Source organism: Cryptotermes secundus, unplaced genomic scaffold (assembly GCF_002891405.2).
Source record: "Cryptotermes secundus unplaced genomic scaffold, Csec_1.0 scaffold968, whole genome shotgun sequence".
NCBI classification, from domain to species: Eukaryota; Metazoa; Arthropoda; class Insecta; order Blattodea; family Kalotermitidae; genus Cryptotermes; species Cryptotermes secundus.
Window position 1 is genome coordinate 596,768 of NW_019719376.1, and position 25,500 is coordinate 622,267.

At 41.9% G+C, this 25,500-nt stretch overlaps 2 protein-coding genes across 2 annotated transcripts in view; one reads left to right on the forward strand and one right to left on the reverse strand.

The window, feature by feature from the left end:
- The window catches only part of LOC111865626 (DNA-directed RNA polymerase II subunit RPB1), a 49,808-nt gene extending 30,635 nt beyond the window's left edge, over positions 1 to 19,173 (reverse strand). The window contains exons 1-9 of the mRNA XM_023853805.2: positions 18,866 to 19,173; positions 16,831 to 16,963; positions 15,280 to 15,416; positions 5,291 to 5,449; positions 3,537 to 3,830; positions 2,465 to 2,625; positions 1,166 to 1,387; positions 777 to 1,034; positions 345 to 555 (exon numbers count right to left, since the gene is read on the reverse strand). Of these exons, the coding sequence (XP_023709573.1) occupies positions 345 to 555; positions 777 to 1,034; positions 1,166 to 1,387; positions 2,465 to 2,625; positions 3,537 to 3,830; positions 5,291 to 5,449; positions 15,280 to 15,416; positions 16,831 to 16,963; positions 18,866 to 18,943 (1,653 nt within the window). The 5' untranslated portion in view covers positions 18,944 to 19,173. The remainder of the gene's footprint in view (positions 1 to 344; positions 556 to 776; positions 1,035 to 1,165; positions 1,388 to 2,464; positions 2,626 to 3,536; positions 3,831 to 5,290; positions 5,450 to 15,279; positions 15,417 to 16,830; positions 16,964 to 18,865) is intronic.
- Positions 19,174 to 19,252: 79 nt separating this feature from the next.
- LOC111865633 (KICSTOR complex protein C12orf66 homolog) overlaps positions 19,253 to 25,500 on the forward strand; it is a 64,459-nt gene continuing 58,211 nt past the window's right edge. Inside the window, exon 1 of the mRNA XM_023853817.2 lies at positions 19,253 to 19,596. Within this exon, the coding sequence (XP_023709585.1) occupies positions 19,468 to 19,596 (129 nt within the window). The 5' untranslated portion in view covers positions 19,253 to 19,467. The remainder of the gene's footprint in view (positions 19,597 to 25,500) is intronic.

Here is a 25,500-nt window from a genome sequence, read left to right on the forward strand (position 1 = left end):
CTCTGGTAGATGGGCGAAGGATCAAGGTACCAAGGGCCGACCTCGTTGGCTGAATGGGTGTGACAGCACACACCAATACCGGTAGGGTATGGCAACTGGTAGAATATCAAAGGGGGACGTACAACAGACTATTAGTCGTAGTGCATGGGGAAACCGACCCCCTCCAATAATAATAACAATAATAATAATAACAACAATAATAATAATAATAGTAATAATAATAATAATACTGGCTGGGGATTACTGAAACTCAACATTTAAAAGTGGGAAGATCTAAAATGCAGGAAATTGGACATTACATGAGGGTTTCACTGTAATTATGGATTCCAAATATAATTTCATACCTTCTCAAGGAAGACATCTCGCTTTGTCATCTTCCTAACAGCTGTAAGTGTGTCCTGCACAATACCCATTACAGGTTTGTTGGCCTGTGGTGTAATGATCTGGCGTGGTGTTACATGTATATTCTCCACCTCGGCTCGTGTCTCCATTGATTGTGGAACATGAAGATTCATTTCATCACCATCAAAGTCAGCATTGTATGGCGATGTGCAGCTACAAAGGAAGGATAAAATTTGTCAGAGACAAAAATTTGTTTACTCACAACAGAATTCTGTACTAACTGCAATTTGTTAACATAAAAATTATTTTCCTGTCTGTGTAGCTTGAGCGTAATAGCTTACCAAAGCATCCTGGCCTATTTAAGATCAACCACAACTAAAGTCTTTGGCCAAAATGATAAGAATAACAGTATTTTAAACTATTTTTCCAACTACCTGAGATTCATCCTGAATGTTGACCAAGGCAAAACTTTGACCCTGTGGCCCATCATGGACATTTTGTGTAGTGTTGGCTGACGGTTGAATATAACCAAGTCACCATCACGGATGTGTCGTTCTACTTTATAACCACACTGCAGGTGAAGATCAGATGATTTTGGATGAAAACGTAGATCAATTCGTTCACCATTGTCTCGCACAATATATTTTGCTCCTGGGTACTGCGAGTTTCCTCTGCGCACCAACTCCTGCATTCTGTATTAAAGGAAAACATCATGACTGAAAAAAATAGCTTTATCTTCTGGCTCTTTCTCTCACCATACATATGCAGCATGAAGATTCCTGCACTATATATTACAAAAGTATCAATCTCTAAGTCAACTTACTTGTCAATATTGAACGGCGTCACAATTTCTGGAAATGTCATGTTCTGTGCAATAGATCGAGGAACTCCGACCTGGTCAATACGGAGATTTGGATCAGGTGTAATTACAGTTCGGGCAGAGAAGTCAACTCGTTTCCCCATCAAGTTACCACGGATACGGCCTTCCTTTCCCTTTAGACGTGCCTTGATTGCTTTCAATGGTTTTCCCGATTTTTGCATTGCTCTGAATTACAAAGGATAACACATCAGACAATACAACAAAGCATCCCGCAGAATTCTCAAACACACAAAGTAAAATAAGTTCTATCAAACACACAGTTTTATATAAAACAACTAATTCAGCAGCAAGATGTTATAGGTCATTTCCAATGAGGATAAAAATTTAATTTATTTCACGCCTTCAGCGGTTCACCAGGTCAACACACTGATTTGCTCAGATGTCACAATGGTGATTCTGGGCATTCAACTTTACAGCTGTAGGCTTATGAGGCAGAGACCACAATCACACCTCTTAACATTACATCTCACCTCTTGGACCACTGTGGTTCCAAGGCAAAGTCAATATGATAGAAGTATTTCTTCAAGATCTAAAAAGGTTTCATTATTTATCTCAATTTTAAAAAAACATTTATCATTATACTTTGTTATATTTTAATTATAAATTAACAATATTACAAACATGAATTCATCCAAACTATTTTACAGTGATGTTCTTAATAATCAACAAAAGAATCCTACCAACTAAAATTTCATCCTGCTTGTTCACAGTACAATCATCTCCTCAAACCACTTACTTCCTGTAAATTTACAGTATGTTCTAGCCATTTAAACAGTAGCCAATTACACATTCACTGTGAAATAACACTCCAGTAATTCCCTCAAAATAAGTACTGAACTATAAATCTCCCAAGCAACAGATTAGAGGGAACACTTCCTCACCAGTCTACTCTGTTTCCTGCATTCAGTAATGAAAAACCAATGTTTTGCTGAGTTGACCTCAGAACTTTTAACCAAGTATTTGCTATCCAGTCTATATGATTTTTTTCCCCATGTTAGCTGTTTGGGACAAAACAATGGTTTGCCCATTTCTCCCAGGTCTTCTGACATGACTCATTTCATGAAGTTCATACAACACCACTTCTCCTTTGCTAAGCTTTCATCATCATTCATTTTACTTACTCTCTCCACTATAAGCTGCATCTCTCAATATCTACCACTATGTTCCTTGCTCCTGTTTCATACTTATTATTTTCTAATCATTGCACAAAGTCAAGTATGTATGCATTAACTGCTTACCAACCTTGGCAAACCTGGCATGTCATTATCAACAAGTGTAGCCACATGGAACTGAAGCATTTTTATGTTTTCTGAGATGACATGCGCTGCAGCTCCTGCTTGCTCATTTCTTATTAATTCATTGTTTGCTTTTATAATGTCTGCAAGTTTATGGGTCAAATCATCCTAAAACAATCATCATTCAGCAATATGAAACACTTCATATGTACAAAAATGACAAACACATGAAATCTGAATGTACATTGTTTCTGCTACTACTTGTGAACATATATACAAAACTCCCTTCCCCTTCTCAATTTCTCCCTCAGAAAAAAATTACAGCCAGTAATAGCACACATGAAGTTACCCTCTTCACACAGAGTTTCTTCTGTAACTTACTGTAGGCATCATCTGGACTTGTGGTTAGTGTATAAATCATGGTAACATCTGTGCATTGTGTGCACGAGAATTTATTTAAACAGTGTGATACTACTAAAAAGAAGTCCAATTTTGGACCATACTGTGTTACTCGTTAAGAGCTACAGCTAAGAACTGATGATATAAACTTGACAGCCATGAGCACACAGCCTTTGGTTTGATGCATATCAAAAGCTTAGCTCAGAGTACCATGGTGAAATATTTAAGTATCACTGATAATAAAGAAATCATTTCTGATTTTGAAGAAAAATTTACCCCAGAGAACTCTGATCTGAATCTACACGATTCACTAAAGCAATACTACACATGCCTTTTGCTACATTCATTGCAATTTTTACATCTAAAATCCAAACATTTTTTATATATGTTTAAATGCCAATGTACACCCACATTATAAAAATATTAATGTCCACACTGCTCAGAGGATGAACCTGATGCACTGAACACACCAAATTAAATGAGTATTACAACTGCCTCCACAGTGTTCAACAATAATGTAATGTATGAATGCAGTAATTTTTTTATCTGCTTTAACAGTACTGAACACATACTAAGAAATTCATATGCATATATATAAAATATAATTCATCAATACTATAAATTTTAGCTGGTTTAACAATACTATACAAATAACAAGAAATATAACCATTTTAACATACCTGATTTCTTGCTGAGCCATACATGACGACAGCAGGCCGAACTGACAAGGGTGGAACGGGCAAAACTGTTACTATCATCCAGTCGGGTCGAGCAAACTTTGGATCCATTCCCAAGATGTAACATTCTTCATCTGTTATGTGCCTGAGAATCTCCCACACCCTTTCAGCATTCAAACTTATTTTCTTTTCTTGCGAATCTTCATTCACATGCTTCCACTCAGCAGTCAGGTCAAGCCCTGTTCTTCTAATGTTTGGTTGGTAACGACCACAGCCTCCATGTCCTTGTTTGCGAGGCTATTGACCAAATAACTTAAAGCTGTACATATTTCATCAATTTTAGCCACTGGCACATTGCATTTCAGTACTCCACAAATAAACCAACAGAGATATGAACATGTTCCAATTTTCATTACAAATGAAAAATGGACTGTTTACTAGAACATATTCATAGCCCTGCAACTATTCTTTACTCTTTATATCAAATGTCAAAGTTGGGCAGGTAACACTCCAGAATTGTATTTGGAAGGCTAGAAGTAAATATCTCTTGTGCAGACACATGCTGCAACAGTTGGTACATGTAACTTTAAAATTTCAAACATTTCCAGAGAATTTTGTGCAATGTTGAATATGACATGTTTGCCAGACACCATGCCTGGTTGATTTGCATGGACTGTGAAAGAAAGCTACTCAAACTTCAGCCTAGTTTTAGCGCCTAGTATCCTAAGGTTTCTTTTTTCCTTTACAAATCCAGCCAGTGTGATCAAACAATTCATTCTGCTTGTAATATAACAATTCTGCTGGTGGTTCCCTTCTAAACACTATGCAAAATCTCCACTGCACTATAACTGCAGGCCAAGACTTGTGAAATCACTGCATATATGTACAATTTTCTGCTTGAGATGCCATACTTACAGCTGTGAAAGTTGTAAGATGGAAAGATTTAAAAACTAAATGACATAAACTATAAACTTGAACATATAACCTACTCAAATGCATTGAGTTTTCATTTCTATGTGTCTCAATTCATTACCACTGCTACAGTAAAATTGTATTAAATTTCATGCGTATACTCTGTATTTCATATGTAACTCCACAAATCAAATACCTTTGCCTTCATTCAATCAAAGAGAATAATGTAAGATTTGAGATTTTCATGGTGGTGACTATGAAGAATGCCGCCTTCTGGGATGTGGCACCATGTAGATCTTGTGTGAACTGACATTTCAAAGGAACGCTGGTTCACACTAGATCTACATGGTGCCACATCACAGGAGACGGCATTCTTCAAAGAGAATAATGCTTGAAGAAGCCATATTTTATATTCCATACCTCATCAGCAATTTAAACAATTGTTTACTATTTTTAGAATAAATTTATCTTTAAATACCTCTCTGACTGACTTTTAACAATTCTTAAGTATTTTGATATTTTACACATTGTATGGTAACCATCAGCCTTATGTCTGCTGGACAGCTGAAATACAAGTCCTGGCTTGCTGAACATGTTCATAAATGGAGTAGTTATATATCAGAAAGAACACATTTGAGTAACTAGAGTGATCCTTAACCAAAGAAACAATTCTAATACAGGTAGTACACATCTTTATGTAAACTGGAAGAAAGAGTACCTTTCTGTTGTTGTTCACAAATGACTCTCAGTTCAGTTTAGCCAAATGAAACACAAAGGAACAGCAGATGCTCTAGAATACAGAAGGAAGATTTAAGAAGTACTAAAACTGTGCACATTACACTTACCTGCTGGTTGTTTGGATCATCAGGATTCTCTTTGTGAATATCCATTTCATCACCTCCCTCACAAATATTTTTGCCTTTGCAAAGATCATATACAAACGTCAGACGTTTCCTGGGTTGGCCTTTTGATTTCATCACAACTTCTTTGATCTTAGGGTTTGCCTGAAAATTAAGAAACCCAATCATCTTCCTGAATGAGAAATCATGCAGCAACCTGCAAATACTTATTTTCTGCACTTGGCAGGGTGGCTGTCTTTGGTGGGGACATATCATAGACCAGGGATGCATTGAGACACAGCTTTGGAGCACCTCCTTGTGGTCCTGCTGGGCAACGACAGTCCTGGGTGGTCTACATTAGTGTGAACCTCCGGGGCTGGCGGCCGAATTTCCATAAAGGGCAATGGCCATTTGACCAGAGCCTCCCATGCGGCGGCATAATGACTCTTGGGTTTCATTACGATGTACCCAGGACGAATGTGGGAGAGCACTCCTATGGGGGTAGCTACAGCTATTTGAGTTGTCTCCCTAGAGTACCGACAAGGTGCCGCAAGCCTTAGGGCTCAACACTCTAAAATGGTTTCAACCAACCCATGTGGAGAGGCGAGAATGGGGGAGCTTTGAAGCAACTTCCAGAGGCGGTAAGTTCGTGTAGGTTGCCCAGGTTGTAACCTCATGACAACTAGTATCACACTCCCAGTTATCTGGGATATCCCCCTCCCCCCAAACATGCACTCTTGGTCCTGGAGACTTGTGAGGGTTATACTTATGAAGAACCAACCGCCTAAGCCAAGGTGTGAGGCATCATGCCGAGGGCTGCATGGCACTGGGGTGGTTACTGGCCACTGTCGTGAACGATCCCCTCGGGGCACCAGTCAGCACCCCGTTGTATTTATGCCTTCCACCCATATGGGGCTCTGCGGGTGGTGACCTTTTAAATCCCCATTACTCGTGGGACCAAAATGAAAAAAGGACCAAACGAAAAAACCGGTCGTAAGGATCTTAAACTGAAGAGGGACCCCCCCCCCTTTAAGGGGATCCCTATGAGAAATGCTTCGGCAGGGGGCTGGAAGCTCTGGTGAACCATTAAGGGTCTCAGCAGCAACCGGCGAACCTACTGTTGCAGTCTTAGCCAAAGGCAGGGATGAACCAATGATTCAAAACCTACCAGAGGCAAAACCAAAAAATTGGAAGAGATCATGAGATTTCTCCAAATCAACCTACACCACAGCAAAGCTGCCACGGCAGCTCTGTGTCAACATCTAGCTGAGGGTAAGGCTGACATAGCACTTATTCAGGAACCTTGGTTATACAAGGGTCGAATAAGGGGCTTAAATAATACAGGGGGAACAGTTTACTCTGTTGTACCCAGTAATAATGCAAGATCTTGTGTTTATATCAGGAATCATGTTAATGCCTTTCCTTGAGCTCTGTTCTAGGGATGCAACAGTGGTAAGGATAGCATACCCATATAGAGGAGGCAGCAAGGAGCTGATTGTTGCTTCAGTCTACCTTCCATATGAAGCAGATGAACCTCCACCAACTAAGGAGATGAGGGACATCACAGACTACTGCTGTAGCAGGAAGAAGCAACTCATTATTGGGTATGATGCCGTGCACCACATCTTGTGGGGGCGCACCGGCACTAACCCAAGGGGAGAGAGCCTTATGGAATTTCTGGTGAGTTTGAACCTCAATATTCTAAACTATGTTAATGAACCTACCTTTGTAGTTTGCAATAGGCAGGAGGTTATCAACTTGATACTAGGACCAATAAAATAGGAAACCTGATCAGTAATTGGCATGTATCTGATGAGCCGTCCCTATCGGATCACAGATATATATGCTTTCAAATAAGCAGCATTACAGTAGATCAAGCTACTTATAGGAATCCTAAGAGAACCAATTGGGAGTCTTACAAAGACGATCTAAAGGTAAATCTAGAGACCATCTCACGAAATATACGCACAATAAAGGATGCTGATCGGGCCACTGACCAGTTGCAACGGGCTATTATCTCGTCCTTTAATAGGAATTGTCCGGCTAGGCCCACTCGCGAACCAAGAGTGCTTTGGTGGAATAAACAGCTGAATGGGCTTAGAACCAAAACGAGAAGGCTGTTTAATACAGCTAAAAGAACAGGGCAGTGGGACACCTACAAGGAAGCCCTTACCTGTTAGAACAAAGAAATAAGAAAAGTCAAGCGATCCTCATGGAGGAGGCACTGCCAGGAGATCAATGATGTACCAGGCAGTGGCAGACTCATGAGGATCATGGCAAAACAGGGAACCAACAAGGTTAGCACAATTAACCTGCCTAACAGACAGTATACTTAAACAGGAAGGGAAATGCTGAATGAATTATTCAGGGTCCACTTTCCTGATTCAAAATTGATTGACAGTTTGGACGAAGGGCAGGGTCAGCAGAACCTGGATACTTGCCAAAGCAAGATGAACAGGGCAGACTGGAACCTGGCCAAAGTCATAATTAACCAATCAAAGTTAAGATGGGCTTTGGACACTTTTAAACCATTTAAATCAGCAGGAACAGATGGAATTGTACCTGCACTTTTGCAGCATGGGGCAGAACTTTTTGTTGCACACCTATGCTGCATATATAGAGCCCGCTTGGCATATGGTTTCATCCCCACAGCCTGGAGGCAAGTTAAGGTGACATTTTTTCCAAAGCCCGGGAAACTTGATTATACCGAGGCTAATGCTTATCGCCCTATCAGCCTGTAGTCTTTCCTTTTGAAAATGATGGAGAAACTAGTGGATAGGCATATTAGGGGCGGGGCATTGAGAACTTATCCTCTACACCGAAATCAACATGCCTACTAAACAGGTAAATCTACCGAAAGTACACTACACAATGTGGTAACACACATAGAAAGTGCAATTGAACACAAGGATATTGCCTTTGGAGCATTCCTTGATATAGAGGGAGCCTTTGATAGAACCTCATTTGATGTAATCAAACAAGCTGCTGGAAGGCATGGCATAGAGCCTGCAATATGCAGATGGATCAATGCTATGCTGAAAAAGAGAACCATAGCTGCTACATTATCGGGAGAGACCCTGGGGGCGTCCGTGGCTAGCGGATGTATGCAGGGGGGCGTACTCTCGCCTCTGCTGTGGAGTCTGGTCGTCGACGATCTCCTGTGGGGACTTAATGATGATGGGTATTATACAGTAGGATATGCTGATGACATAGCAATCCTCATAAATGGAAAATTCCTTTCGACCGTATCAGAGCGTCTTCAATCAGCTCTGTACATGGTCCAATGATGGTGTGAAAGAACAGGTCTTTCTATCAATTCCAACAAGACGGTAGTTATACCGTTTACTAGGAAGAGAAATATAAAGGGTCTTAAGGAACCGACTCTCTTCAATAAGACAATCCAGCTCTCCAGCGATGTCAAGTACCTTGGACTAGTATTAGACAAGGGACTGACATGGAGAAAGCAGCTGGACAAAGTTATTAACAAACCCTATAAGGCTTTTTGGACATGCAGGGGCATGTTTGGTAAAACTTGGGGAATACACACGTTGTACATTTGGTATATACTGAGGTTATGAGACCCATAATTACTTATGGTGTCACAGTATGGTGCAAAGGTTGGTTTGCTTAGGTATAACAGGAGCATTTCGAACATCTCCAACAGCTGCACTGGAGATACTTCTTGGACTCCCCCCATTGCATATACAGTTGGATGCGGAGGCCAAGGCAGGAATTTACCGTCTCCAGTGCAGTGGACAATGGAAACCTAGATCTGATGGTTTCGGTCATGCAGACATGGCTCAGGACATGAAAAAAGAACCCATATTACAAATGGGGTCTGATAACATGATACTGAGACATGTATATGAAAAACCCTTCACAGTCAGATTTCCTGACAGGAGTGAATGGGAAGACGGGTTTCAGCCCGACATAAAAGGGGGGACTGATCTGGTATACAGATGGTTCCAAGACAAATAAGGGCACTGGAGCTGGTGTGTTCTGCCATGGCACGAGACGGAAACTTAGTTTCCGCCTTGGGTGATACACGACAGTATTCCAGGCAGAAGTATATGCCATTAAAGCATGTATTATGAAGAATTTAGATAGGAACTATAGAAATAGGAACATCTACATTCTATCTGACAGCCAAGCTGCACTTAAAGCACTTGACAAACACCAGATCAATTCAAAATTGGTCTGGGATTGCCACCAAACCCTCATGGAACTGGCCAAACATAACAGGGTACAACTGATATGGGTGCCAGGGCATGAGGGTATTGCTGGTAATGAAGCAGCAGACCAATTAGCTAAAATTGGAGCTGAACACCCGTTCATAGGACCTGAACCAGCCTGTGGCATCTCTCTAGGAGATGCCAAACAGGCAATCAGGGACTGGACTAACATGAAACACAAGGAATACTGGGAATCCTTAACTGGACTCAGGCAAGCTAAGGGACTCATACGAGGACCTTCAGCTAAAAGAGCGAAGGAACTGTTGAAGCTCAACAGGAACCAGCTACGATGGGTGGTAGGACTACTTAAAGACACTGTCACCTCAAAGGACACCTGTCCAAACTGGGACTGAGTGATAGTCCCACCTGTGAGAGGTGTCAGCTAGAAGATGAAACAGCCACACACGTCCTGTGTGAATGTGAGGCATTGGCTTATTTAAGATTACGTGACTTGGGCCAGTACTTCATGGAACCAAGTGACTATTTTGACGTCCCCACATCCAAGATCCTGCGCTTCATCCAAAGCGTCGGGTTGCTGATGGAATAATTAAAAAAGGGGAAGCACAATAGACCTGAGGTCACGGTGCAAGGGCCGAGAAGGCCTACCCCTCATATATTCTATTCTATTCTTCTATTCTATTTTCTGCACTTCCAGCTGTAAGTAATGTTTGAAATTATAGTAAATGTGACTGTCCAGATGTATGTATCCCTCCTGTCTTGACAAAGGAACATGAATGCATGGCAAAGGCATGAGATTTTGAGCTCTAATGCATTACTACATACAAGAATTTTAGACTCTGCCTTTCAGAATTCAACACTGCAAGTTCTATTCCATAGGGCTTCACGGTAAATTCTGTAAGGCTTCCAGAACACGGCCACAATTTTTGCAACAAGATGATACAGGGTTCTGAAAAACACTTACTAGTCTCACCAATATGGAAGTAATAAGAATGTGTGTATCTTTCAACATACAAGAGATTGACAAGTTTTATACTTCATAGGTCAGATAAAAAGTAGTGGCAACACCTCTATAGTTCTGAAATGACTATTACCTGAGGTAAACACACATTCCCTCAATATAATCACCCCTCACATGTACCACCTTCTGCCAAATTTGTGGAAGGTGGCGTCCACCATCAGCTCGCCCACTTCTGTTAACGTCCAGCAGTGAGCACACTAGAGGACAAATAATCTCCTCTCATGTGTTGTAACGTGTCCCTCGCAGTGATTCTTTCATTTTGGCATAGACATCATAATCGCGCGGACTCGTATCAGGTGAGTATGGCGGATGGTGCAGTATCTCCCATCGCCAGCAGCGATGGAGATCCTTCACAGCGTCAGCAGTATGAGCCCTTGCATTGTCATAAAGGATGATGGGGTTCACTGCCAACAAGTGTCATCGCTTTCTCCTGAGTGCTGGACGAAGATGATCATGCAGAAATTGCAGCGGTAGGCAGCACTTACTGTATCACGGAGGCACAGCGTGGTGCAATATCACTCCAGCAATGTCATATGCCACAATGAACATCACCTTCACATTACTCTGTGGAGGGCGCACTTTCTTTGGATGAGGAGAGCCAGGATGTTTCCATTCATTTTACTGTCGCTTCAAGTGCGGTTCGTATGAGTGAGCCCAAGTTTTGTTCAGAGTGACGATCCTTCCAAGGAAGTCATCACCTTCTTTCTGGTACCAGTCCAACAAGTCCTGTGCAATTGCATAACGTTGCCATTGTTGCACCTCGGACATTGTATGGGGTACCCAATGCGCTGCAATTTTGTGGTATCCAAGAATATGATGCAGAATGTGGAGCACAGTTTTGTGACACACGCCTACCTCAGCAGCTAACTCCCACGCAGTCCATCAACGACTGACATCCAGCAAAGAAGTATGAAGCTGAATTATGTGGTTGTCAACGTGGGGTCGTCCTGAACGACGGCTGTCCTGAATGGCATCCCTTCCTTCATGAAACAATTTCACCCATCGTGCCACTGACCGATATGGTAAAGCAGCATCTCCACACGCTTCTCACAGTCCCTGATAACAGTTTTGTGCACTACGACCTCGTGCAACTTCAATTTTTATCCAGGAGCGCTGCTCTTGTTTCGTAAACATGTTGTTAGGGTGCTTGAACTGGGATCCTGCACGTCAAGACGATGCACAATGGAACTCAATGAAACACAACCAGAGCCACTCACTGCACTACTTCAACTGAACTTCTGCCATCAGCTACAGATGGCGCTAGTGCCACCTGACGCACATCTTTCATGTTACAGCAGTGTTGCCACTACTTTTTATCCAACCCTTGTATTTATAATATCCCAAGACTCATTCACATACCAAGTTAGTAATGAAATTCCTAAGCCAAATTTTGTTAAAGCCTGTTTTCTATTTTCGAGAAAAACATACGAGGGTTGGAACTCTAATAGTGGCAACTATTTTTTTACAACTGATACAAAACAGATGCATGTTTCGAAGTTTTACTGTCCTTCAATGTAGTCACCAGCATTGTGTACAACCCGTTGCCAGTGATATAGAAGTTGTAGGATACCTTTAGCAGCGCCCGTTGTGTTGACAGTTCGAATGGAGCAGTCTACTGCTTGAAGAATCTCTGGAACAGTTTTGAAGCGAATGCCACGAAGTGGTTCCTTCATATTAGGAATCAAGTCAGTCACAAGGGCTTAAGTCTGGGGAGTATGGTGGATGGTACAGCACTTCCCAGCCCCATCGATCGAACAAATCAGCCACAGCTTGCGCTGCATGCGGTCGAGCATTGTCCTTCAAAATGATGGGTGGGTTCTGCAGAAAGTGTCGCCGCTTCTTTCTCAAAGCTGGTCGCAGGTTGTGTTCCAAAAATGAACAGTAACACTGCGCATTGATGATCTGCTGTCGGGGAACAGTATGCATTAGGATAACACCATCACAGTCATACACGAGAATCACCATAACTTTCACATTGCTGGGGTTCTGACGAACTTTTGATTTTTGTGTTGACCCATAACGACGCCATTCGTTCGATTGGCGTTTCATTTGTGGCTTGTACAATTTGGCCCATGTCTCATCCACCATAATGATACAGCCTAAGAAAGCCTCTCCTTCGTGCTCATAGCAGTGTCGTATCGTAGCCATTTCTGTATTTCTGTCAAATCATGTGGAACCCATCGTGGTGCAATTTTTCTCATGCCCAGGCATTCCTTCAGAATGTGAAGTATAGTCGTATGTGCTAATTTTGTCTCTTGGGCCATGAATCGTATGGCGTCGATTACTCTCCAGTAACGCGGAAAGAGCATACACTTCTTCTTCATTGACACTAGGACGACCTGGCCAATGCATGTCTGCCACATTTTGGCATCCCTCGTTGAAAGCTTCTACCCACCTTGCCACTGTTCTGTAAGGCAATACAGATTCCCCACAAGCCTATTGNCGTATGTGCTAATTTTGTCTCTTGGGCCATGAATCGTATGGCGTCGATTACTCTCCAGTAACGCGGAAAGAGCATACACTTCTTCTTCATTGACACTAGGACGACCTGGCCAATGCATGTCTGCCACATTTTGGCATCCCTCGTTGAAAGCTTCTACCCACCTTGCCACTGTTCTGTAAGGCAATACAGATTCCCCACAAGCCTATTGAAGACACTGATAACACTGTCGTGCTGTACGGCCTCTGGCACATTCAATCTTTATCCATCTCCGTTGCTCCTGTTTCAAAAACATCGTGACAAAACTACATTAGACCGCCAGCTAACACGAGGCTCTGTTCTTCTCGTCACAGCGCATGCACGTGATGTGGGAAGGGAGAGTCCATTTGCTCTGAGGTGAGGTAGGTATGTAACTAACGTGTGGTATAAGCGACATCATTTCGTTCCATTGCAAGGCATCTCTACAGCGGTGTTGCCACAATTAAAGTTCCAACCCTCGTATTTAAAAAAACGACTTTTCAGAATACAAACTGTTGAACTCCCAGAAATTCAATGATGCACTGATACCCCCAAAACTCAAAATTTCACACATTTCCCATACTGTAACTGCTTGAATGACACTAAAAATACCATCACTTTACGGAAAATGGGAACACGTCATACTGTAGCATGTAGACCCATCGCTAGGTGATGGCCTGTTCATATGCAACAGAAGCATATGTCACTTCAACAGTGACATCAAGCAACAACAGAAGAGATGTTGAAAGCAGTGTTCTCTGTGGGTTTGCTCCAAGACCACATGACTCACCCACATCCAGTTCAGTTAGTGAGTGGAGTGCAGTTGAGTACAGTGGAGTGAAGCAAGTTGATTTGTGAGCAGTAAATCAAAGGGCTGCTGCTGTTAGACGCTGGTAGCTAAGGCATGGGCACAATTTGAAAACCCAGAGTAAGGAGAATGTGTGCCACTGGAAGCTGTTACTAGGCAATGACTGAAGACACAGCAGATTGAAAATACCTAGTGCGTGCTGTAGTGAATTGCAGAGTGTGCAAATCAGCAACAGCACTAGAGTTACTTGTTACGATCAGTAAGTGTTCAATAAATCCGTTACCAATCCAAACCCCATCACCTACACGTGAAAATATAAAAATGGAAAATTCAGTCTTAGTCCATTAATAAATAAGATGCTCAAACCACACATTAACTTCAGGCAGAAAAAGGAGAGATGATGGTGCAATCCTGCAGAATACATAAACCAACCAACAGTGGTTATCCATCACAACATCCACTAGTGACAAAGACAGTCTCCAAATCACTAGACTCTGCTGCAAACTGATGTGGCTGACCATCCTATGTTGCATTTTTACAAAGTGTCATAGTTAAGCCACGCTATCACAGGTTTTGTGCAAGATGTGCTCTGAAAACACTCACAGCTGCACACAAAATGCAGAGAATGGCTTTGGGTTTAGTAGGCATTTTAGAGCAATACCACAAAGTTGGCAATGTGTTTCTCAAGAACATCACATGAGTAACAGGTCACAAAACCTGGGTTTCATTTGTCAGTGCTGAAACCAAAGAGTAGTCAAAGCAGTGAATGCAAACACATTCACCAAACAAGCCTAAAAAGTTTAAAGGTCTGCCTGTGAGAAAGCAGATGGCAGCTGTTTTGGGGGGGTAGGAAAGGAGTGCTAATGGAGGAATTCATGCAAAAAAGCATCACAATTATGTCATAATTTTATTGTGAAACACTAAAAAAATTTGTAGGGCCATTCAGAACAAAAGGTGTGGAATGCTAACTTCTAGCGTACTTGCAGTGCTCCTCCATGACAATGCACGTCCATGTATAGATGCTTGCACTAGAGCACTGCTGGAACATTTCAACTGGGAGTTGTTTGATCACCCTTCTTACAGCCCTTACCTCACTCCAAGTGACTACCAGCTATTTACCTACCTGAAGAACTGGTTGATGTCATAGCGCTTCAACAATAATGAGCTGGTGGAAGGTGTCAAAATGTGTCTACATTTACATTTACATTTACACTTACACACAAACAGCATACTTCTTCAACACGTGCATAAAAAAACTTATACCCTGATGACAAGTAATCAATTCGGGCAGTTACTACATTGACAAGTAGCTTAAGCATGTATCTATTTTTCGTACATAATAATTCTTTTCTCAATGCTTGTTTCCTTAACAGCTCACTAGAGGTTACTTTCGAAATGGCCCTCATACGAGTATACTACATATCTAGATGAACACATGTTACAAACCAAAATTTTGTATGGTTAATGTTAAATTCCATTAAATTACATTTAATCTTTCACAACAATATATTTCCTTACCGGACTAACAAGCATCTTGGAGCAATAAAAACATACACATCGTAAGATTTTAATCGTCTTTGTAATAAAACCAACATGGAAAACAGGTTTAGCCAGATCTATATGTCCAAAGTGCCCAGGACATTCAGTCTGGTTACCTGCAAAGAGAAATGATATTAAATAAAGCATTTCATCTTACATTAGAAAATGTGTGCATTTCAAATAATCTGCACTACCAGTCAGTTTAGCAATGGTATAGTCTGACTTGCCATCACACAATACATTGTAAACAAGAATAGTTATGACTGATAGCGGAATAACAGAATAAAAACAGCAATCAGAACAAGGAATGAAACATGCTGAATGTGAAGGGCTCTGTCATCTGGGATATATAACCATATAGTCCTAAGAAAATCAAACAATGTTTCAGAGAAACATGTCACCTCCATCTTCAGTGTTCAGGAGCAAACCAAACAACAAACCAACATGAAGCAGACTGCAAGCTAAGCTTACTTCACACTGGTTTCTTGCTCGATTTTCTCTTCAACCATGAAAATTAATGTGACATGTTCCTCAAAACCGTTGCATGATGTTCAACAGATTACACATGGCATTACATCCCAGAATATAAAACTCTTCATAACCACCACTCTGGGAAACCTCAAATTTTACATGATGTTATTCAAAAGCAAAAGTGATGAAAGCAAAGAATAAATGTTAAAAATATTAAAAAGAGGAACCAAAAACTGATAAAATAGGCCCAAAACAATACTGGAATAAATATGCCAAATACTTATGTTTGTGATCACAAAGAAACTACAAATATATTCATAAATATGGAAAGTTTACTATTTTAGCAAAGTAACCAGAACATAATAACAAGTACGAGTACAAATGCAACTGAACAAAAAAAATGCAACATATGTATCTGGACATAAATATCACACTGCAGAAACAAAGAATAAGAAAGTCCCATATGGTGAGACATCAGACAAGCTATAACAGAAATATCAACGGAAACAGAATGGATGTATAGACGAGGAAGCTCTCACAATCAAATGAGATACAAGATTGCTGGAAGAAGGGAGTGACAGTACTAATATATATAAAGGAGACAAGCACCTTAATCATAATTAGAGGAATAACTTTTTAATTACTGTTAAGTATCTTTTTGAAGAATTTTAACCTAAAAAATTACATGAGCAATACTCAGTAAGAAGCAACATCAATTTTGCTGGGAAAGATCCACGACAAATTTGACCTTTATAATCAGACAATTATTTCAGATACAAGATTTTGAAAAAGCATGAACACACAATAAAAGATGAAAAAATGTAAACCCAACAAATGTGATAGACACAGTCCTTGTCATTAAACACAACTGTCTTAAGGTATATAAAGCCAAAGGATTAAGACAAAGACTCAAACCACTTTGGAAGGCCCTTTTCACGAAACAAGTTGCATTTTCACACAATTCACACTCACGGTTGGGGGACAATCAGACAATGAAGACATGGTTTGCATATGCAGAAACTTCAAACTGTAGTAGGATGGTTATGATTTAGTTCTTACCAGCGCAAGTTTGGCAACGAGAATTCCTATCCATAACACCTTGCCGAGGGTCCATAAGACCTTGAAGTTTTGGTCTTCCACCTTCATATGTTTCAGGGAAACGAATGCCTCCCTCTGTTACTGACATACGGCGCTGAGAAAGAAAGAGCAAAGTGTCCACTGTGTTGATAAATATAAAAATCCTATACACTGAATCCACTTTCACACAGGCCAGCCATGTAAGCCATAGTATGGGATAACCTCATGATGGCGATTGTTCCAACACAAGTAATGGTACCCATTTTATTTCTTCTTCACAAAAACATTTGTGTGTGTGTGTACGTGTGAATTTTTAAAAACGGAAGCAGTGTTTGAATACCAGTAGGGTCACAAATTCACCAAATCATTCAAACTGGCTCTGGGGCCCGCCCAGCCTCCTATCCAGTGATAAATCCATATTCTGTTATCCTAGATTATCATGGAAGCTTATGTGTTTCAGAAATGTAGGTTTCAATGTTGCCCCTTGTTGATGTTTGTGTAGTTGCACGGACTGATAATCTTGGATAACAGTGAGAAGTGGAAGAAATAACCACATTTTATACCATATAATAGCATATATGATCTATGTGACAAGCGAGAAATAACATGACCCCACCCCACTTTTCAGCATACACACATCAGTTGAAGCTTGCACATGACCAAGCACAGCATTTAACCTGTGTTATATAAACAACATAAATTAATTTTTATGCCATTTATATTTTTAATATTTCTATTTTTATATTTTCATTTTATATTTTCTTTATGTTTTTAATCATATCATAATATGAACTGTATAATAAATTGTAGATATATACCTAATATATAAACATAAATTCACTAGCAACGCAGCCATCAGTTGCGAGAATACGGATCCTTATAATCAATTTTAATCACTTGAGTTATGTTCATGAGTGCCTGATGATGACCTAATTATGGTCAAAACGTGTAGCACGGTTACGTTTATATCAAACACATAAGACATTTGCCAACACCTACTGTCTTTATTGAAGATATTCTCATATTACTTGTTGTGTTAATGGTCATAATATACGAAATTAAATATTACATACACAACAGGATGCAGTCTATAAAGTTTATAAACTGAACACAGCTTATGCAGTAAAAATTTATATGTGGCTTCCATGGAACTTGACTGTCCAGTTGTAGGCCTAAAAAATTTATAAGATTTATTATGACAGGCATACTTTCACCAGAGACTATCCGTAATGAAGAATTCTAAAGATCTGCAGGGGTAAATTTCGTTAATTAGTCTTTTCCATGTTCAATATCAGATGATTGTCCTGGGAAAAAAATGGGGGTGAGGGGCGACATAGAAGGCAAGGTGATCTCATAATATGCAAAAGAAGTTCTGGAGTGTATTAACTGACTACCGTCCTTCGATATGACATGGACCTGACAGAAAATAAAAGAATTAGGGGAGATACACATACATTCATTCATTCATTAATGTTTATTCATCCTGTAGATCAGATTACATTGATATAGGACATGTCACATAATATAAATTATAAAATTAACAAAATACAATAAATTCTAAACCAATAAACACACAAGATATGTAATGATTATTTACATCTAGCATGTATCATAATCTAATATATCATAGTTTATCCATACATTCATATATTCAATATTTACTATCCACAGATCGGACCACACAGGTGTAGAACATATCAGGAGAGATATCAGACAGGAAATTGTTGTGAATTGTAAATTTTTCACTCATATCATAGTATAGAAATTAAAGATACACGACGCAGTAAAATTAGCTCGTTTATACGTTTACAATTTTTTGGTAACATTCATAACGCAACATCAGGTAAATTTTCAAATAAAAATCTGGCCTTCCCCCTAGGCTATTACTATCAACCAGGGCATCGATGACAAACGTAGGTGTTATCAAAAGATTCAAGCTCATTATTGAACATATTTACCACTTATTTTTACTTAAAAATATTATAAAATGTATACTACACATTATAAATATACTCACAATTTCATCTGGAGCCAATATTCCAAATTGCACCCGCTTAACAGTACGAAGCGGGGCTTTGGAATCTAAAAACGCCATCTTGCACACAACTACTGCCGTTCACAGGAATTCACTGAGTTTACTGCTCTGCCAGCGTCTGCCAGTGCCCGTCTTCCCTCTTTCCCTCTCACTTTTACACCGTGTTTACAGGATCAACAACATAAATATCCGTCTCGACGGTCTCGGCTATGTGATATTGCTATATAACTGACCCAAACTGTAATATAACCACAAAAGTTATTAATGTTATATATATTAATGACCTGTGAAATTGATTTACAATTTGGAAAAAAAAAATTCAACAAGGCAGGAATCAAGTGATTTGGGCTGACAGCTATACGAGCTGTACTATGGTGGTAGCACTGGGAGAAATTATCAAATGTTGTATCTGAAATGTGAGAGAATGTTAATTTACCATTAAATAAATAAATATTTGTGTTGTAATAATACAATATGATATGTAATATCAGATAATTGACTTCATGTACACCAATAAAGAAGCAACAGAACATCAATGTGACCAAGCTCAGGAAGCAATCGGACATAAAATCAGCTGACTAGCAATGCTAAATGAGTGTAACGAAATCACAGGAAATTGTCAACATACGATGACAGACCACGAAGAGTCATTTTTGAAGGATTTCTTTACCCATGTTGCAAGTTTGAGTTTCGATAAAGCGAAAGAACTCGTGGTAAGTGATTTTTCTATGCGATAAAATGACAGTTATTGTAGTATTCCACATTACGCTCTAATTCAACGAGCCCTTCTTGAGTAGCTGATGGTCTGTCGTCTCTTAATTTATCTGCCTTTTATAGAACCCGAAGATTAATTATCATGTTCTCAAGATCGCACAAATATATTCTATCTGAACCACAGGAATTTAGGCCACATCGTCCCACTTTACTTATTTAAGATCCATTTTAATATTGTAACGTGTATCGTTACTGAAGACGCCGTTCGGATTGTTAATTGGTTAATTTAACAACCTACCAGTATCGGCTACAATTAATTACAACAATGTTGCGGGTTTACACACTTTACAAACCCTACACACAAACCTCTTCACACTCCCGATTCACTCGCTACCAATAAACTCGGTGACTACTACAATTCAGTTCACTTCGTGGGCTGCTACACTTTAACTCGTAACTCGTAACTGCTGCCTTGAGAACTGTCTTCGGCGGCTGTGTATTTCCCTTATAAACCTTCAGCCGGACAACGGGAAAACAGTTACGTAATGGGCAACACTGTTGTCTGTTGCCCATGTCACAGCTGCGTTGCGTGTCTCGTCACAGTAGGAAGCGGTGCCACATAGCCCGGGGGGGGGGGATACGTCAAAATAGAAATTATGATAATTCTTATTATGTAGTATTACCTATGTGGGATGTTATATAAAGAAACAACCGCTTGTTGAATTGTTCCGTAAATATTTATTATAGTTGTACTATAACTCTGAACTAGAACTGTAAACTTCAAAGTCAAAGTCACATTGCGACTGACTCACTCAATGTTTATTCTTATATAACCTAGAGTCGGACATATAGAAAACATGTCACTGTCCGTATTGTTGCAGGCTTTGCCTAGCACCGGCTGTTTACTCAGCCGTTGTTAGGTAGGGAATGGTTTCTAGCTTGCGATTGGCTGTGGGTGCTTCCCATAGTAACATTGTTGTAGACCTTACATAGCAACAACTGTTTACTCGCCGTTGCTAAGCAATGGTACCTGAGCTGCCACTGTGTTTATTTATATAGATTGGAGGGGGTGGGTTTCCCCATGCACCGCGACTAATAGTCTATTGTACGTCCCCCTTTGATATTCTACCAGTCGCCATACCCTACCGGTACTGGTGCTCGCCAACAGCCCCGTTCAGCCAGCGAAGCTGGCAGTCGTTCCCGATACTTCCCCATCTGCCGGAGGCATTGGAAACTACTTGGGCGGGAAACTTTGCCTAATTTTGCTCAGAGGTCTCCTAGAGACATGAGGATCTTTTACGTGCCGTAAATCTACGACACGGGACCCACGGCTTAAAGTCCCTCCCGGAGGACTTGTTCCCTGAATTTTTCCGCCCTTAAAAATTCCACGACCTCCGCCGGGTTTGAACCCGCCTACCTTGAGTCATGAGGTGGGAACGTTACCCCTAGACTGCGGAGGCCGGTAGCTGTCACTGTAACGTTTGCTTGAATGTGGGCAGTTGCCACATCACCCCCCCCGCGGAGGTAGTTGCTCAGCTGTTGAAGCGAGCAGGAAAGCGTACGTGGCGTCCGGAGCGTGTAGTTCGTGGTGGCGCGGCATGCGGAGCCGCCGCTGGGGGTTGCATCGGCTGCAGGGTTGAAGGTCTTGGTGGTGGTCCCGTGGCCAGTCTCTTTCAGCATGTAGGCAGGTTTGACCCTATCGGTTGACACGGTGACATGAGGATTTGCATTGTCTTCTCCTTCCGTGACAGGGCCGCTGTATGGGGACTTCAACGCTCTGCGTGTCGTGTCCTGCCGGAAGAAAACGTGTGTGCGCTTCTCGAGGTCACTGTGCACGAATGTAGCCGGGGAGGCATGGCGTGTTGCCGAAATCGGTCTGAGGCGGGCAATATGTTGACGGAGCTCGGTGATGAGGTGCGCTGGATCCACTGGATCATCAGTCTGAGTTAGCAGCTCACCTGGTATTCTTAGTGGCTCGCCGTACACAAGCTCAGCTACTGATGCCTGCAGGTCCTCTTTGAATGCCGGGCAGATTCCGAGGAGAACCAGGGGAAGGTCTTCTGTTGTCCAGTGTTGGTAGTGTGGCACATGATGGGTGGTGGGCTATTGTTGGCCAGGGAGTGGAAGAGTTGAGATTCAAACTGACGTCCCTGGTCGGTGGTGATGGTCTGCAGGCAACCAAAGCAGGATATCCAGCCGGTCAGTAGGGTGCATGCCACTGTATCGGCTGTGATGTCCAGGATGGGGATAGCTTCTGGCCAGCGGGTGAAACAGTCGACTGCATTGAGGCAGTATTTTCAGCCTCCTGGCATCGGAAGGGGTCCCACAAGGTCTGTGTGGACGTGAAGAAATCTGGCTGCCTGCAGTGTAAAGTGGCCCAATGGAGTGACTGTGTGGCGTGAGACTTTGGAGCTTTGGCAGGACCCGGCAAGTCCTTGGCCAGGTGCGGCAATCCCTCTGCATGCCCAGACACACAAAACGCTGTGTGACCAGTTCTGCCATTGCTATGGTGCCTGGGTGTGACAGATCATGGACGGACTGGAACACTTGGGGCCGTAGAGGAGTTGGAATGTATGGCCGAGGTATCGCAGTAGATGGACACCGTGGTACTGGGGATAGGTAGATTCTCAAGCTGCAAAGCTGTGTTTGACTGCCGAAGTGATTGGAGCTCCATGATTTATTTAATCCGTCTTGCAGTGCATACACTCATTTATCTCCTTCTCTCCCTCGCACTACATGTTTCGGCATAATAATGCCATCTTCAGGTGCTTACTTATCCACGTCAAACCAGTTCATTGCATGCCATGTTCACACATTAAAATAACTAAAATATGTATCTATCATATACATTGTCAAACGTTAAAAATATTAAAATTGTTCAGGATACCACATCGCTACGTCGCCCCTCACTACGTCACTACAACACACACACATACCCAGGAAGCCCAACAGTATAACACACTGAGTCGCAGGAGCACGACACAACAAAAGCACAACACACAAGATAGTGAAGGAGTGCTCCAACAAAGGAGAATGGGCGTGACTGACGTAGTGAGGGGCGACGTAGCGATGTGGTATCCTGAACAATTTTAATATTTTTAACGTTTGACAATGTATATGATAGATACATATTTTAGTTATTTTAATGTGTGAACATGGCATGCAATGAACTGGTTTGACATGGATAAGTAAGCACCTGAAGATGTTATTATGCCGAAACATGTAGTGCGAGGGAGAGAAGGAGATAAATGAGTGTATGCACTGCAAGACGGATTAAATAAATCATGGACTTAAATCAGTGCAACAGGACGCTAAAATACAACATTAGTGATTGGAGCTCATCATCACTGTCCTCTGATGCGGCCAATGTATCAGGATGGTGGCACAGTGACAGACTGGACGTGGCAGAGAGTATCGGCAACAATGCTATCCTATCCACAGATGTACTGGATGGCAGTCATGAATTGTGCTATGAAATCCAGGTGGTTGAATTGCCTTGGTGAGTATTTGTCCCATTTGTGCTGGAAGGCTTAGATGATAGGTTTGTGGTCTGTGAAGATGCTGAAGTGGCGCGCTTCCAGCAGTGGCGGAAATGCTTTACAGCCTCATAGATGACCAGCAGTCTGTGGTTGTATTCACTGTATTTTTGCTGGGCCAGGTTTTGTTTATTTGAGAAGAATACCAGGGGCTGCCAGGTGTTCTAGACACGTTGCTGTAGCACGGCACCCATGGCAGACGTGGAGGCATCTGTGACGAGTGCAAGTGGTGCGGATGTATCGGGGTGAGCCAGTAGTGTAGCGCATGATAAACTCGCCTTGCACTCTTCGAAGGCCTTGTGGAGCTCTGGTGTCCAACTGATGGGGTGGGAGCCCCTTGACTTTAGGTTCGGAGAGGACGTCGTGAAGTGGAGCCTGGTGTGCTGCTGCGTTGGGCACAAATTGCCTATAGTAGTTCAGTATGCCCAGGAAATGGTGGATCTGCCTAGCGGTTTTGGAAGGTTGACATTCCTGAAGGAGAGTCATTCGTTCTTCCAGCGGTTGGGAGCCCTCAACGGACACCTTATAAACGAGGAAGGTGATCTCAGGTACTCGGAAGACACACTTCACTGGGTTGATGAGGATCCCATACTTCTGAAGTCATTCGAAGAAGGCCCGTAAGTGTAGCTCATGTTCCTCAAAATTTAACTCTGGTTATGATGCGTCTATTCTATTTCTCACTGTAGCAAAAGAGATTTTTTCAGAGACATTCAGAACGTAAATAGTAATTATTTGAATGCAATGTATTGTCACGTGTTGGGTAGGTCACACGCGACAAATAACTTCACACCGTCTTGGATGTGGCGAATTTATTCCACTCGCTCTCACAGTTACACAACTACTGCCATCGGCAGTATCACAATTACATCCACTACACTTGGCGACTTCACGATCCGCACTGTGTCACTACTCATCACACACTCTCTGGTCACATACTTTTATACCGTTCCCTGTTTCTTCGTGTTACCAGCGATGTCCACTGTTACGTCACAGTGGCAAATGCTGTTATGTCACCGCTGGCAGGGAGGGGGTGTCCTGCATAGCGCAAATATGTCACACTGGTCCCTCCTTAAGGCTGTTCGTTCCAAATAGCCTAACGGTATATCCCTGTTCCTTTTCGCCCAAGGATGTGCTTGCTGCATCTCCTGTTATTTCAGCTACTCCTCTTGCAGCGACTATTCTCCGGCCATTACATCCTCTGCTCCCTTCTTAGGATTGTTCATCTTGAGCAATTCCATGGTCCACATTAATTCTGTCTTCTTTCATTCTCGCTGGAGAGGTTGGTACTTACACATTACTGGTTCCTCCTGTATTCCTTGTTTCCTTTTCCGTTTCGGAGGGGGTCGACCCCTCCACAAGGTCCAATTCTTGTTTTGTCATAATCCTGCAGAAGATCCGGCTATTTGCTTCGCTGTCTTCCTGTCAACAATCTCGTAGAAGATCATTTTCCAAGTTCCTCTCCTTGCTAGGTGCGATTGCTGTCCTGACCTACACCCTCCAATGGCGTTCTTGATTGCCACTTTTTTCTTCTGGCATAGCGGCCGTCTGCCGCCTATGTTCTTTATTCCCGTTCTTTCTTTCCAGGTTTCTTGCTCAGCGTTGACCCTGGTTGAATATTTCTTTACGAAATCTCCCTTGTGGCGTGTCACACCTGCAAGGCTAGTCATATTTCTGTTGGCAGAAAATTTGTGCCACGGTCCACACTTTCCTTGGGTCGTAGATTTCCTGAAGATGCTCCTTTTGCGCCATGCCACTGTTGAATGGCAGGACACCTTCCTGCTGGTTTTCTTCTTCCGTGCCACTTCCACACGGCGGCTCGTCCCTCTGCTGACGGCGATCAGTCTTCCTCGGCACCCATCCTGACACTGGGTCTGTTCATTCTTTTTTCGCTGGTTTCTGTCCCTACGCCGTTTCCTCTCCGGTTCTCTGACAGGCATTACTTCGGTGTCTTCTATGGGGACCACTCGTTGTTCTGCCGCCTCAGGTTTCATGTTCACTGAGGTCGGCTCTTCTTCTAGACATGCCTCCATTTATTGGCAGGCCATTGTCCCATCTTCTTCTATATGCACCTCCATCGTTTCTCGGCAGGCCATGAATGAATGACTGAATGAATTAGGGGTAGGCCTTTTTTCGGCCCTTGCACTGCGACCTATAGTGGTCTGTTGTGCTTCCCCTTTATTGATTATCCCCTCAGCAGTCCTGTGCTTCAAATGAAGTGCAGGATTTTGTACATGGGAGCATCGAAATAGTCACTTGCTTCCATAAAATATTGACCGAAGTGGCACAGTCTTAAACAAGCTAAGGCCTCACATTCACACACTATATATGTGGCTGTTTCGTTTTCTTCTTGACACCTCTCACAAGTGG